At 50.9% G+C, this 13514-nt stretch overlaps 1 protein-coding gene across 1 annotated transcript in view; it reads left to right on the forward strand.

Moving 5' to 3' along the window:
* The window catches only part of ALX4 (ALX homeobox 4), a 59814-nt gene that overhangs the window by 43755 nt on the left and 2545 nt on the right, over positions 1–13514 (forward strand). Inside the window, exons 2-3 of the mRNA XM_006896750.1 lie at positions 4321–4631; positions 11621–11749. Coding sequence (XP_006896812.1) covers positions 4321–4631; positions 11621–11749 — 440 coding nt within the window. The remainder of the gene's footprint in view (positions 1–4320; positions 4632–11620; positions 11750–13514) is intronic.

The following is a 13514-nucleotide window of genomic DNA, read 5'->3' on the forward strand; positions in this document are numbered from 1 at the left end:
AGAATCTTGCTTGCATGTGGTATTAATGATATTATTAGATAATTTCCACACTCTTTTAGGTCACATTTCTTTGGAATGGGAACAAATACATATCTCTTCCAGGAAGTAGGCCAGGTGGTTGTCCTCTAGATTTCTTGGCACAACTTGGTGAACACATATAGGGCAGCATCAGGAGGTTGTCATCAGAACAGAGCAAGGGAACACTGCATGGTTCAAAATTGGGAAGGGTGTACGCCAGGGATGTGTCCTATCTCTCCATACTTTTTCAACCTGTATGTAGAACAGATTATCCAGGAGGCTGGGCTCCATGAGGAGGAATGTGGCATCAGGAATGGAGGAAGATTAATCAACAATCTGTGTTACACAGATGACACAACCCTGCTTGTTGGAACTGAGTAGAACCTGAAGCACTTGCTGCAGAAGGTTAAGGACTGCAGCCTTCAATATGGTTTGAATCTCAACATCAAGAAAGCAAAGATTCTCACCCCTGGGCCAATTGGCAGCATCATGATAAATGGTGAAGATATTGAGATTTTTCACAGCTTTCGTTTCCTTGGCTCCACGGTCAACACTCTTGGCACCAGGAGCCAGGAAATTAAAAGACATATTGCTATGGGAAAGTCTGCTGTTAGGGACCTCTCCAAAGTACTGAAGAGCAACAATGTCAGTCTGGAGACTAAGGTGCACCTGAAACAGGCCGTATTCTTTGCAATCACTTGCTATGCAACAGAGAGCTGGACAATGACTAGGGACGATAGAAGGAGAGTTGATACCTTTGAGCTGTGGTGTTGGAGAAGAGTATTGAATATACTATGGACTGCTAGGAGAACAAAGAGTTCCATCCTGGAGAGGGTGAAGCTAGGCTGCTCCTTGGAGTCAAGGATTCTGGGGCTTTGTCTGACATAGTTTGGACATGTTGCAAGGAGGGCCCAGTCCTTGGAGAGGGACGTCATGTTTGAGAGGGTGGAGGGACAGCTCAGGAGAGGAAGATCCTTGATGAGATGGATTGATTCAGTGACTGGGGTGTTGGGGGTAGTAGGTATGTCAGAGACAGTGAGATTGGCAGCAGGGTTTAGCACTATTGTACATAGGGTCGCTATGAGTCGCAGGCTACTCAACGACATATAAGAACAACAATATTGTTTTGTTTACAAAGTTCATATACATTGTGTTTCACACTATTCTTCATTCACATCGTGTTTCATACAGTCATTCCCATATATTATGTTTTATCAAATTAATCACCATAGGGCCTTGTTTAGCAGGGCAGCAAGCAGTAACTGTTGGAGAAGATGTGGAGAGGTGGGAATTCTCATATACTGTTGGTGACATTCTCAAACGGTACAACCACTCTGCACTTGATCTTAGCCAAAAGGCCGAGACGCAATAGGTACAACCACTCTGAAAGTCAGTTTGGTGTTTCCTAAAAAAAGTTGGACATTGAAACTCCATTTGACCTAGCTATTCCACTGTTTTAAATATACCTCAAAAACATTAGAACTGAGGCACAAATGGAGATTTGTACACCAGTGTTCATAGCAGCATTATTCATCATTGTAAGAACATGGAAACTGCCCAAATGTCCAGCCACAAGTGCCTGGACTGAGAAAGTGTGGTACATTCATACAATAAATACTACGCTGCATGCAGGAGCAACAATTTTGAAAAATACTACATAACTTGGAAGAAACTGGAGAGCACTATGCAGAGTAAGCTAACTCAGTCTCATAATGACAAATACTGCCTAAGACCATTATTGTCAAAATAGAAGAATAACTAGTAAAACATGTATGGGAACTCAAGGTGGGAAGGGTTGGGAGCAAAGGGGTGAAAATGGGGAGGAGCAAAACCACAGGGCTGCACAGTTTGGTGGGTGGATGGAGGGAGTGAAGGAAATGGGAAGGAGCTGGGTGAAAAGACAGGGTAATTATGGGCAAGATCCATCTTCTTTTCTAAGAACTCGAAGCCCCACTGTTCTAGAACCCTTGGCCTCCAAGATTTCCACAGAGCTGACATCTGTGTAGACTAGCTGGTCTCATATGCACCCCATCCTTTTCTCCTCTTTCCTCCTTTTCCAGAGCCTGCGGAAGGATAGGATGGGTGGGTACCCCACTGAGTGACGGCAGTGACCGGAGACTCACAGGGTGCATAAGTGGTCTGTGGAGTCCTAGTAGTGAGTGGTTTGACACGTAACTAACTATAAACTGAAAGGTTAGTGGTTCTAATTCACCCAGTGACTGGTGATGTGCTTTTGTGAAGATTTCGGCCTTGGAGATCCCTTGGGGCAGCTCCACGTGGTCATGAAGGGTAAAATACATTTGTCAGCACTGGTAACAACGAAGGGGGGATCTGGCGCCATGAGCAGCACATGGTGGGGTTGAGAGGGAGACCACCTTCTTAACTCTTGTCTGGTGGTTTTTGGCCCACACTGGGTTCCTTTCTCATCCATCCTCCATGTATCTGGTCTCAGAGTGGATTGCTTGGAGATTACATGATTACTTTCTCCCCTGAGGCTAAAGTGAGAACAAACTCAAAGCAGAGAGGCGCATCTTTGCCTCCTCGTCCTCCTCGGGGCCAGCCTCTCTCCCTGCAGGATGAGCAGAGCAGGACTCCTGCCTTCTTTCTGCACCTGTCTCACTCCTCAGGGGATGGGGGCAGGGAATACATGGCCAAGTCCCAGGCAGAGGGGACAGAGGACAGGTAGGAGCTGAGAGGTCACATTATCTCTAGTACGTAACCTTACCTCACACTTGGGCCTCAGCTTCCCCACAGGAAAGATTCGAGTCTGGGCTAACGCTCAAGGTCAATGCTGTCAAGTCAGAACCTACTCATAGCTGACACTTTATTGGGTTTCCAAGGCTGTAAATTGTATGGAAGAAGATTGTCCATCTTTCTCCAGTGGAGTTGCTGGTGGATTTGAACTGACAAAGTCATCAGTACAGCTGGGTTAGCAGTACAACAGCCTATGGAAAAGGCCACCAGAACTCCCTTGATTTGGGCTTTAATGATAGGTAGCACCCCTCACCCAGTCGCAGCCCCATTATTCTGTGGGTGGTCGCAATCCCAGGCAGATGCCACGACACCATTAAGGGGATGCAGCTGAGGGTCCGAGGGTTCAAGGACTTGTGGGCTGGGGCCTGGGGAAGCAGAAGGGTGGAGGGGAGGGACCTGAGGTTGTCTCGCCCAAAGTCTGGCCTCCAGGAAGTTGCATAACGGGGATATTTATTTTTGGTGAGGCTGGGTGGGATTTCTTTCCTTTAAAAAAAAATCCCCAAAACATTAGACTTGTCTGCCAGGAAGATAAATATCTTTGCTGAAAGCTCTTGGCCCAGCTGCCAGCTTTATTTTGCATAATGCTGTCACTGAAGCCTGGTTGTCTGCATGTGACTAGGGTACCCATGGGTGCCTGAGGGGGTGGCCCCACTCCTAGGGCATCCACATTGCTAGTGCCCCCAAGAAAGGTCCTAAAAAGCTCTGGACACTTGTCTATACCAGCAATAAGGGGCCCCTCAAAGTACTAAGAAAACCAGGGAGGAGAGCAAACCTGGACCTTGGTGCTCAGAATCTGGGTGGAGTCCAGAGACCTGGGTTCAAGGTGTGGGCTTGCTGCTTGGGCCTATTTTGCAGAAGAGAAAACTGAGGCTCAGAGGGATTCATGTTCACACTTGCCACACATGGTGGATGTGATGATCAGAGCTCGCTCATATCATTTGAGATGGGCCCCATGTGCTTCCTATTAACTGTCTAAATTATCCCAGCCAACCAGGCTCCTGCTTCCCCGAGTCACAGACAAGGGAGTGTAGTTCAGAGTGGGACTCAAAGCCAAGACCCCCATGCTCCCTGCTGTGCCCCTGCACTCTGGGTGCTATGTGCTGGAGGCTTGGGGCCCAGGTTCCTGCTGAACCTGCAACAAAGACTGGGACAAGAAAGAAAAGTCCTGTCCACATCAATACTGGCTGCTCCGATGCATGCCCAGTCCAGCTGGGCCAGACATGGATGGAAACTGAGCTTCTTCCCCTTCTCCCTGGGAAGTCAGAGTCACTGGCTCAGCATCTTCTCTGGTGGATTGCAGGTTAAAGGTCACAGAGATCATGCTGGGCTGACCCAGATTCATATATTGCTGCTGTTCAGCCCATTCTAAGATGACAGTGCAGTGACTCAGAGGAAGGGGCTTGCCCAAGGTCACACAGCATGTTAACAGAAAACTTCACTTCCCATATGCCTTTGGGAGGGAAAAGGTGGGAGACAGCTGTCCCAGGCCTTTCCTGCTCTCTTGCTTGGTTCCACCATGGTTTTCTGACCTTATTTCTCTCCCTTCAGCCAAAGAGAGCTCGCTGGGAGAGCCGGAGTTACCGCCGGACTCCGACACCGTGGGGATGGACAACAGCTACCTCAGTGTGAAGGAGGCTGGGGTGAAGGGCCCCCCAAACCGGGCCAGCGCTGACCTCCCCAGCCCACTAGAGAAGGCCGACTCAGAAAGCAACAAGGGTAAGAAGAGGAGGAATCGTACCACCTTCACCAGCTACCAGCTGGAGGAGCTGGAGAAGGTATTTCAGAAGACACACTACCCGGATGTCTATGCACGGGAGCAGCTGGCCATGAGGACGGACCTCACCGAGGCCCGAGTGCAGGTCAGCAGGGCCACCTGGGGCTGGGTGGTAGAGAAGGGCCTGGCTTGGGCTCAGGGTTGGCCCAGGGATCTCCTGACTGCTCATCAGTCATACCAGCCTTTCCTATCCTCAGGCCAATAAGATCCTGTGAGGCGACTTTTCAGGGCCCTGTTTCAACCAGTGCCACAGCTTTTATCCAGTTCAGTTTCTGGCTCTGTACTGTGAAAGGGGATGAGGAGAGTGCCCCAAGTAGAGAGGCAGGAAGCCTGTTGGCTCTGGGGCTCTTCATGATGTGAGAGTTCAGGCCTTTTCACAAAGGAGAAAGGGACTGGTTTCTGCACCAGATGGACCATCTCAAAGAGGAAGCAGAATCAACATAAAGACATCTATGTCAACCAATGGAACAATCCAGCTCTTCCTTCTACCCACGGTGGAAGCCTTCTCTTTCAGATTTTAGGTCTGAACTCAGAGAATATACCTTCTCTGAGAGGTCTTCCTGAGTAACATGACTAAGACGATAGTCTCTTACCACCATCCAACCATGAAAAAAATCAACCCAACTCAATACAACACAACTGAACACAATATAATGAAATATAACTCAATACAACACAATACGACTCAACACAACTCAACACAACACAAGATAACACAATACAACTCAACATAATACAACACAACCCAACTCAATACAACATAACTCAACACAATATAATATGATATAACACAATGCAACTCAACACAATACAACCCAACTCAATTCAGTACAACACAAGATAACACAATGCAACTCAACACAACTCAGTACAGCTCAACACAACTCAGTACAACACAACACAAGATAACACAATACAAAGCAACACAACTCTATACAATGCAACACAGCACAACTCTATTCAACCCAACCAGACCCAACTCAACTCAATCCAGTATAACCCAACCCAGTACAATAGCACATAACCAAACCAGGTCACCTTCCACTGCACTGCCGTGTTTGTCTTCTTTATAAAATTTTTTGTTGACAAGTTATTTTATGTGTTTGTCATCTCATGTTAGAATGTGAGTTCCATTAGGCAGAGTCCTGTTCATCATTGTGCCCCCTCAATTAAAGAAGGCCATCACAAAGAGCAACAGTGGAGATGAGTAAGGATTTGTGGGTTGGTTGACCTCCTTTGTCCATGGAAGTGTGTTACCCCTCCTTGCAAGGAATCACTATAAAGAAAGAACTAGAAAAGAAGTATAGACAATGAGTAGCCAAAATACAGGTCAGAGAAATCCATGAACCAGCATAGCATGCATGGGGTGGGGGTGGGGGGGTCGACTTCAGTTTCAAATAAAATAGACAAGCTCTAGCTACTTTTTCCAACCCAAAGCACTTTAGAAATAGCAGTTACGGGTTTGTTATATGCCAGTGTTCCCCCTATCAGTGAGCCAGAAGAATTGAGAGGATGCGAGAAAAGAGGAGTGTTGTTTTGTTTAACGTGAGTCAGAGGAATCAAGAGGCTGAGAGCAACGCGGACTTTTTTTCAGAGCAGCAGAGCTCAGCAGCCCGGGCCACTCTGTGTAAGGACGAAGACTCCACTGGCCGCAGGGACATGGTTGCTGCAGTTCAGTGCAGAATCTTTAGCAGGCAGTCTTATGGCGTCAATAAAAGAGCCATCAGCCTCAACCATGTTCTGTTTAATGAGGCAGAGGCCTCTAATAGAGTCCAGAAACCGTTTTCACCCACAATGGCTAGTGCAAAAAGAGCTAGCAATGAGCAGTAAACATGTCGTCATCTAAGCCTTGGCTATGGCTCCCCTCAGTGGCTGCACAAACCCCATTAACTTCAAGCTCCCTGAGGGCAGCCTGCCCCCTGTTTTAATCTAAGAACAAGGATTTTTTTTCAAAACCCCGAAAATCCAAAACACAACAAACCACCTGACTAAAAACCCAAGCAGCCCAACTCATTGCCAGTGAGTGAGAGCCAATCACAGCGAACGCTCTAGCGTGTTTTCAGGGGCTGTAAATTGCACAGGAGAATACTGGCCATTTGAACTGCTGGACAGATGCCACCATTGGGTGAGCAGTGTAACTGGAGCTTCTTAAAACTGAGAACTAGTGCCATGAAATGGGAGATAATCCTGTCAACAACTTAGGCAAAAAAATAATAATTACCACTGAGCACAGACTTCAACCTTGAGCTTCCTGGCAGCCAAGGCAGAAAAGGAAACCCTGACGTTTTGTAAATCCATCGTCTATGGGGAGAATCCTAGTTCCAGATGTGAGAGCTGAAAACGCAGCTGATAGATGAGGAAGGTAGGCATGAGATTAACGGTGATTCAGGAGCAAACTCTGAAAGGAGAAGCCAGGACGCCCGCGTCCCAGCCCAGTGCCTATTTGACTTCAGTTTGCAGTACCAGGACACATGCCAAGTTGTTGAGACTTTCTTTGTCTGAAGACAGCAGGGTGGGTGGGATCTTCATGTGCGTCAGATCTCTGGGTTGCACCCAGGGCCTGGCAGTGCCCTGGGAGGGGGGGTTGTGATGGAACCCCCAGCCTGCCTCTGCTGAGCTTGTTCTGGGGGCCTCCACTCTGCTGGTGGGAAGCCGGGTGCCTGGCACAGAGTGGTGACGGGGACAGGGAGAGTGGGGGGCCTGAGGTGGACTTTTCCTGGAAAGAACCCTGGGGTCTGGCCCAGCTCCAGGGGTCTGCAGGGGCCTCTTTCTGCTGTCTGGGATTCCAATCTCCGCAGCTGGTGTCTGAAGACAATAAGGCAGAGGCCTCCCCGCCCTGGGCCACCCCGCCCTGGCCCCAGATGGGCTGCGGTTAAGCGCAGCCTCCACCAAGACACTAGGTTCCTTGCACAGCCTGGTTCTCCAAGCCGGCTGCGCTGGGCTGGGGTGGGCCAGGAGCAGGGTGGTCCTGGGCGCCACCTTCAGAATGGAGCAGCTCCACCGTTCACCAGGCGGCACAGTGGTCCAGGGTGCTGTGGGGCCAAAGCACAGGGTGGGCTACGGAGTCTGCGGGTGCATCTGGACAGGAGCACTCAGAGCTGCCCTAGGCTCTGATGGTTCTAAATGGAAGGCCCCAGAGAGGCTGGGCAGGGTGTGCCAAGAGGCTGCTTCATGAATATGAGCATTGAGGGACCAGGGAGACCCCCACAATTCATGGGTGAGGTTCCAGAAGGGGCCAGCCTTAGCTCGAGTCTTCAATCTGAGCTGAGTAACCAGGCTCCAAAACTATGGTATAAGGAGGCCCAGAGACAAAGGAACTTGGGAGGAAGAAGAAGAGGAGGAGGAGGAAAAGGAGGGAGGGGTGGAGGAAGAGGCAGAGATAGAAATGGGCAGATGCTTGTCCTTCTTCCAGTTCCATATTTAACTTTCAAACAAATCCCCCCATCTGACCCTCCCTCACACCCTTCCAAAGATGGTGTTATCTCCACACCTCTGCCTGCCCCTTCAGCCATCTTCCCGGATAACCCCAGGTCTCCCCCCACCCCCACCCCGTCTCCCTCACACTCAATCCCCCTCTCCATTCTCACCCTACACAGCCCCACAATGGGCGGGAACCCACAGGGACTCCAGGGAAGCCCCAGCAGAAACTTCTTCATGCCTTCTCTCCGCCCCCAAAGAAAGAAAGAAGCCATATATCTTGATGCCTCTAGTGGGCTTTGCCCCTCCCCCTCCTCCAGCGCCCCCTCCCCCCCAGAAAACCCTGGGAGGCTGAGGAAGGAGCGGAAAGGCTGAGCTAAGCCTGCAGGAAATTAAACATGAAATGAAAACAAGCTCCTCTGATTCACTCTCTCATCCTGCCCCCAGCCCCCCACTCCAGGCCACTGATAAAGGGGGATCCCGTTTCAGCAGCACAGGGGGAGACCCAATCCACCCTCAGTTCCTGCTGGGCAGCCTGGGCCTGGACCCCAGGAACCCTCCCCCAGCCCCCTGCCCCCCAAGGACAGGGGCCCCAGGAGGTTGTGGGGCAGGGGCTGAGACTCCAAGCCCAGGAGGGGGCTGACCTCCTCGGGGAACAGCAGAAGGCAGCTTTTCGCACCCTTCAGGCAGAGCAGAGAGATGGGATGACTTGGGAAGAAATTGGGCAGGAAAGTGTGTGCATTTGGACTTTGTGGGAGACCGCTGAGTTAACGCAGAGAGGGTATGAACACCTTGGAGATTTAGGATTTGGTTCCAGACCCATGTAAGTGAGACACAGGAATGGTTTTTATTCTCTGGTGCATATAAAAGTTAGGCCTATGGGCTGTATATAGTCTGGCAGCTCTGGTGGCCTAGTAGGTAAGGAGTTGTGCTACTATCCCCAAGGCATGTGGTTCAAATCCTCCAGTTGCTTCTTTGGAGAAAGATGAGCAATCTCCTCCTGTGTAATTTACCACCTCTGAATACCCTCTCAAAGAGCCAGCTACAAGTCGGTTCTGACTCCATGGTGGTAAGCTGAGTTGACACTGCAGTCTGTGAAGTATGCAGTTGCTCTGTGAGAAAGCCTGAAATACTGTGACAGTTGCCAAAATGAGACACAGAGACATGAAGCGAGCACACGCTGCTGGGAAAATGACACCAACAGGCCTGTCGGATGCAGGGTTGTCTTACTGCTTCATTGTGTGAAAAATGCTGTATCTTGGAAGCACAGTAAAATGAAGTTCTTTGACTTGAGGCACACCTGGCACAGGACACGTGTACCCCATCATTTTTTACATCTTTCTTGTAGCAAAAGACCGAGAGGCAGGCCAGGGCATAAACAGTGTGTGGTTGCTGTTGCGTGTGGCTAGGTGGATTCCAAGTCGGTAGCTGTCTGATAGACTCGAACTGCCCACAGAGTCTCCTGGGCTCTGTAATCTTTACAAAAGTGGATCACCAGCTCTTTCTTCCCATACAGTATAGATAGTAGGCTCGAACTGCTGACTTTGTGATTATCAGTCAATTACTTAATTGTTGCACTATAACAACACCACTGATTTCTGCTCACAGAGACCTTCTACTGAGCTCCCAGGCTATAAATCTTTCAGGGAAAATACTGCCCATCTTTCTCCCCATGAAATAGCTGGATAACTGCCATTAGGCTTGCATCCTGTCCATCATGTTACTACACACTATGGCCCCTTAAACAGTGTGCATCACTCTAAAAACATCCTCTGGCGTCAGTTCCTAGCATCTTACCACATCCTCACATCCACCCCTACAGGGCAGAAAATGGACCCACTTTATGGATGCAGAAAGTGAAGCTGTTCATAATGCTCCCATGACCACTTTTGACCCCCAGCTGTCCAGGCAGACTGGCCGGCCTCTGTGCTGTTCTGGGAAGAGGTCACTCCTTTGTCCCCACAGCCAGGTCCTCCCATGTTATGCTGGTTCCAGCGAGAGGAGTTTCGAGAGAAGACGCCTCTGTAGTTGCCTCTGCAGGAACTTTGTTCATGGTGGATGAGAGGTGCTTTCACTCAGAGCCAAGACTGACACAAGTCAACCGTGTAGGGTCTCAGCCTTGATAAGCACCTGACAGGGTGCCCGGGGGCGGGGCCCTGCAGCCAAGCTCTTGTCACGCTCCAGTCTCCTGGTCTGTGAGGCAGCTGTAGGGTGCTGTTTGGAGGGGCTGTCTTTTCACCTGAGTCTTGTAAGGCCAGCTGGATGGTCCACTCAGAATTGCAGAAACTGCCTTCTGGGAGCTCCAGGTCTGCCCGTGACTCAGCCTGAAGTCACCCAGGTCTTGAAGGCCATGTTTTCCTCACTCTCCCTCCTCCTCCACCACGTGCCCAGATCCCCAGGCCTGGGGGGGGGGGGAGGTCACAGACTCCGTAACTGGATCTTGTCCACCTCTGCAAAGGCCCCACACTGCCCATCACCAAACTGCCGGACACACGCCTATATGAGAGACATCCCCTTTCCTGGAGGCCCCCAAAGAGCACTGAGAGTGGGGTTGGCAAACAGTGTATCTCAATTACTAACCTAAAGGTTGGTGGTTTGAATCCATCTGGTGACACCACGGAAGAAAGGCCTGGCAATCTGCTTCCATAAAGATTATAGCTAAGAAAATCCCATGGAACCCTGGGAGCAAATCTGTGCTGTAGCACCTGGGTTGCCCTGAGTTAGAATTGACCTGATGGCAGTGGGCTTATGTTTTTAGTTTAGACATCCTAGAACTCATCGTCCCAGGCTCTGTGATGAGGGTGCGTGTGTGTGTGTGTGGGGGGGGGTCTCACTCCTCATCTATATCTGGCCACTCATCTGCTCTGGAGTTTGTGGTGGCTCCCTGTGTCATCAATACTGAGGACAGTCACCTGCCCTTGGCATTGAGGGCCCTCTGCTATCCGACCATAAAGGCCAGACTTCTGCATCTCTCACCACATCCCTCAAACTGGGAAGCATGCCCTCCTCAGGTCTCCACATGCGCCTCATCATTTCTAAACTCAAGTCCACTTTCCTCCTTCCTGCCAATCATCCAAGGTCCAGCCTCAGTCTGCTCCTTCAGGAAGCCTTCCTGGACTGCCACTGTGTTGCTAAACTGAACCCTGGTATCCCAGAGGGCCTTGCCCCTCTGAACATGGGCATAGTCTGACTTGGGAAACTTTATTTCCATCCAGAAGGCTGAAGGCAAAGTTTGGGAAGGTAGGAATTCTGAACGAGGGCTCAAAGGCACCAGGGAGCTGCGAACATTCTGGAAAGCTGTGTGTGTGATTGTCTAGGAGGATGACTTTTGGAAGGGGCACTTGTGCCTTCTGTCTGATTCTCTACAGGAATCTGTGCCCAGCACTGCTGAGGTTGGAAGATGAAGACTGAAGAGAGGGTCAGGGGTTTTGTGGGCAGAGCCTGCAAGCTGAAGATTCTGTAGCTTCTAGAAAGTAAAAATGACTTGTCTGGGGCTGTAGTCATGGCTGACGTGAGCTATCACTCAGCATCTGTGCTTCCAGACCAGAAACTCCTGAGGACCAGAGGAGTCTGACAGTGCAGCAGCATGGGGTGGGCCAAGGTCATGGCAAGGCCTCCAGGTCCTGCCTCACCCAAAATGCCCACTTTGTTCCGCAGGTTTGGTTCCAGAACCGGCGGGCCAAGTGGAGGAAGAGGGAGCGTTTCGGGCAGATGCAGCAGGTCCGAACCCACTTCTCCACCGCTTACGAGCTGCCGCTCCTCACCCGAGCTGAGAACTACGCCCAGGTGAGTCTCTGCCCTGTGCTGCCTCCCCTGGTCCTCAGCTTTTTGCCATCTGAGAGTGGGCATCAAAGTAAAGGCCTCCACCCCCACACAGGGGCCGCATGGCTCCAGGGCACCCTTCTGCCCTGTTCTAAATGTGATTTCAGTTTACCCCAGAGTGGGAGAGCCAGAGCTGGTCCTGGCAAACAGACTATGCTGCGCTCTAGGGGAGCGAGGTTGGGGCTCCTTTCCCATCACCCTCTGATGCTAGGTTGCACCCCCGATGGACATACAGTGGCTGTAACAGCAGACATGAGTACAGCAGAGACAGTGAGGATGGCACAGGACACAGCAGGGCTGTACACAGAGCTGCTAAAAGTTGGAGCGACTCAACACCACTTTTGCAACATTAGAACTCACACACATTGAAGGCCAGGGACCTCCAGGCAACCACGAATCATTTTGGAAGTGTTTCCTAGAAAAAGCAGCCCAGCAATCTGGAGCCAACTTGAAATTTACATGGAATTAGGAGTCCCAAGACATTAGGCTGTCATTTCAGTCCATTTCTTTCTCTCTTGAGGCAAGTCACAAACTCCCCAAGCCTTAGTTTCTTTGTCTGTAGATTGGGCATTCCAAAGGCCCGACCCAGCTCTTCCTGAAGGTGTTAGGAGAGCTTCTGTTAGCTGTCATAGAGTCAATTCCGATGTGCGGTGAGCCTGTGTGTAACAGGATGAACGTCACTGCTCCTGTGCCCCCCTCACGAGCATTAGCTTGCTTGAGCCCAGTTAGAAGATATTCTGTGGTAATATCGTAGGGTTTTCACGGGCTCGTTCCCTGGTGTTTCTACTTCTTGGTCTGGAAGCTCCGGCGGAACCTGTCCACCGTAAGCCTGCTGGCATTCGAGTGCCTGGTGGCGTCGCTTCCAGCACCATAGAAGCGCACAGCCCCCATGGTCAGATGGGTCGTGGAGGACTTTGTGGAGTGTTGCCTCCTCCTGACTTAGATGACAGTCAACCAGTCCCTGCTCAGGTGGCCTGCAGTCCCAGGGAGATGTAGAGGGATGGGAGGTCATGTTAGTCTAACGTCAGGGTGCTAGAGGAGACTCATTTTGGGGTGGCTCCACTTCTGACACCCTTCAATCTATTGAGCTAAGGTGACCACCCCTCGGCCTCGCCCTGGCCCACGGCCAGCCAACTGCACAGGGCCTCCAGCCACCTTTGCTTCTCCTTGCCCCAGTGGTCCCTAAGTGCCCACCTGGACCAACACTGTCCCTCCCCCTCCTAGGATTGATGGGGAAAGGGCCAGGGGTCAGGCTCAGAGGTGAGGCTGAGGAATGTGGGGGGTGTGATACATGCACCATCTGGACTGGCTCCCGCCGCCTGCCTTCATCTTCTCCCCACCACCCACACTCTAGCATCCCCGGCTCCTCGTGTCTCCTGGTCTCCACTGTGTGAGCTCAGGAGCTGAGCCAGAGGGAGAAACAAACCAGGGCTACCCTCATGGCCCTCACCGGTTACCTCCTTCTTCTCTGGAAGCCCCAACTGTCATAGCCCCAGACCTCTCCAAAGACAGGTGTTCCCTAACCCCGTGCTGAGCAGTGAAGAATGTCATGGTCAGCATGCAGATGGCTTCTGTGGCCAACAGGACGCACCAGGTCCCAGTGCACGCCAGGTTCCTAATGCCTCCTTCAGTGTGTCCACGTAGAGAGACAGGACAAACCACAAGATCCTGTGTGACATGTCCACGTGGAGGGACAGGCCAGACCACAAGATCCTGTGTGACATGTCCA

Source organism: Elephantulus edwardii, unplaced genomic scaffold (genome assembly GCF_000299155.1).
Source record: "Elephantulus edwardii isolate Elephantulus edwardi_28Jun2011 unplaced genomic scaffold, EleEdw1.0 scaffold00189, whole genome shotgun sequence".
NCBI classification, from domain to species: Eukaryota; Metazoa; Chordata; class Mammalia; order Macroscelidea; family Macroscelididae; genus Elephantulus; species Elephantulus edwardii.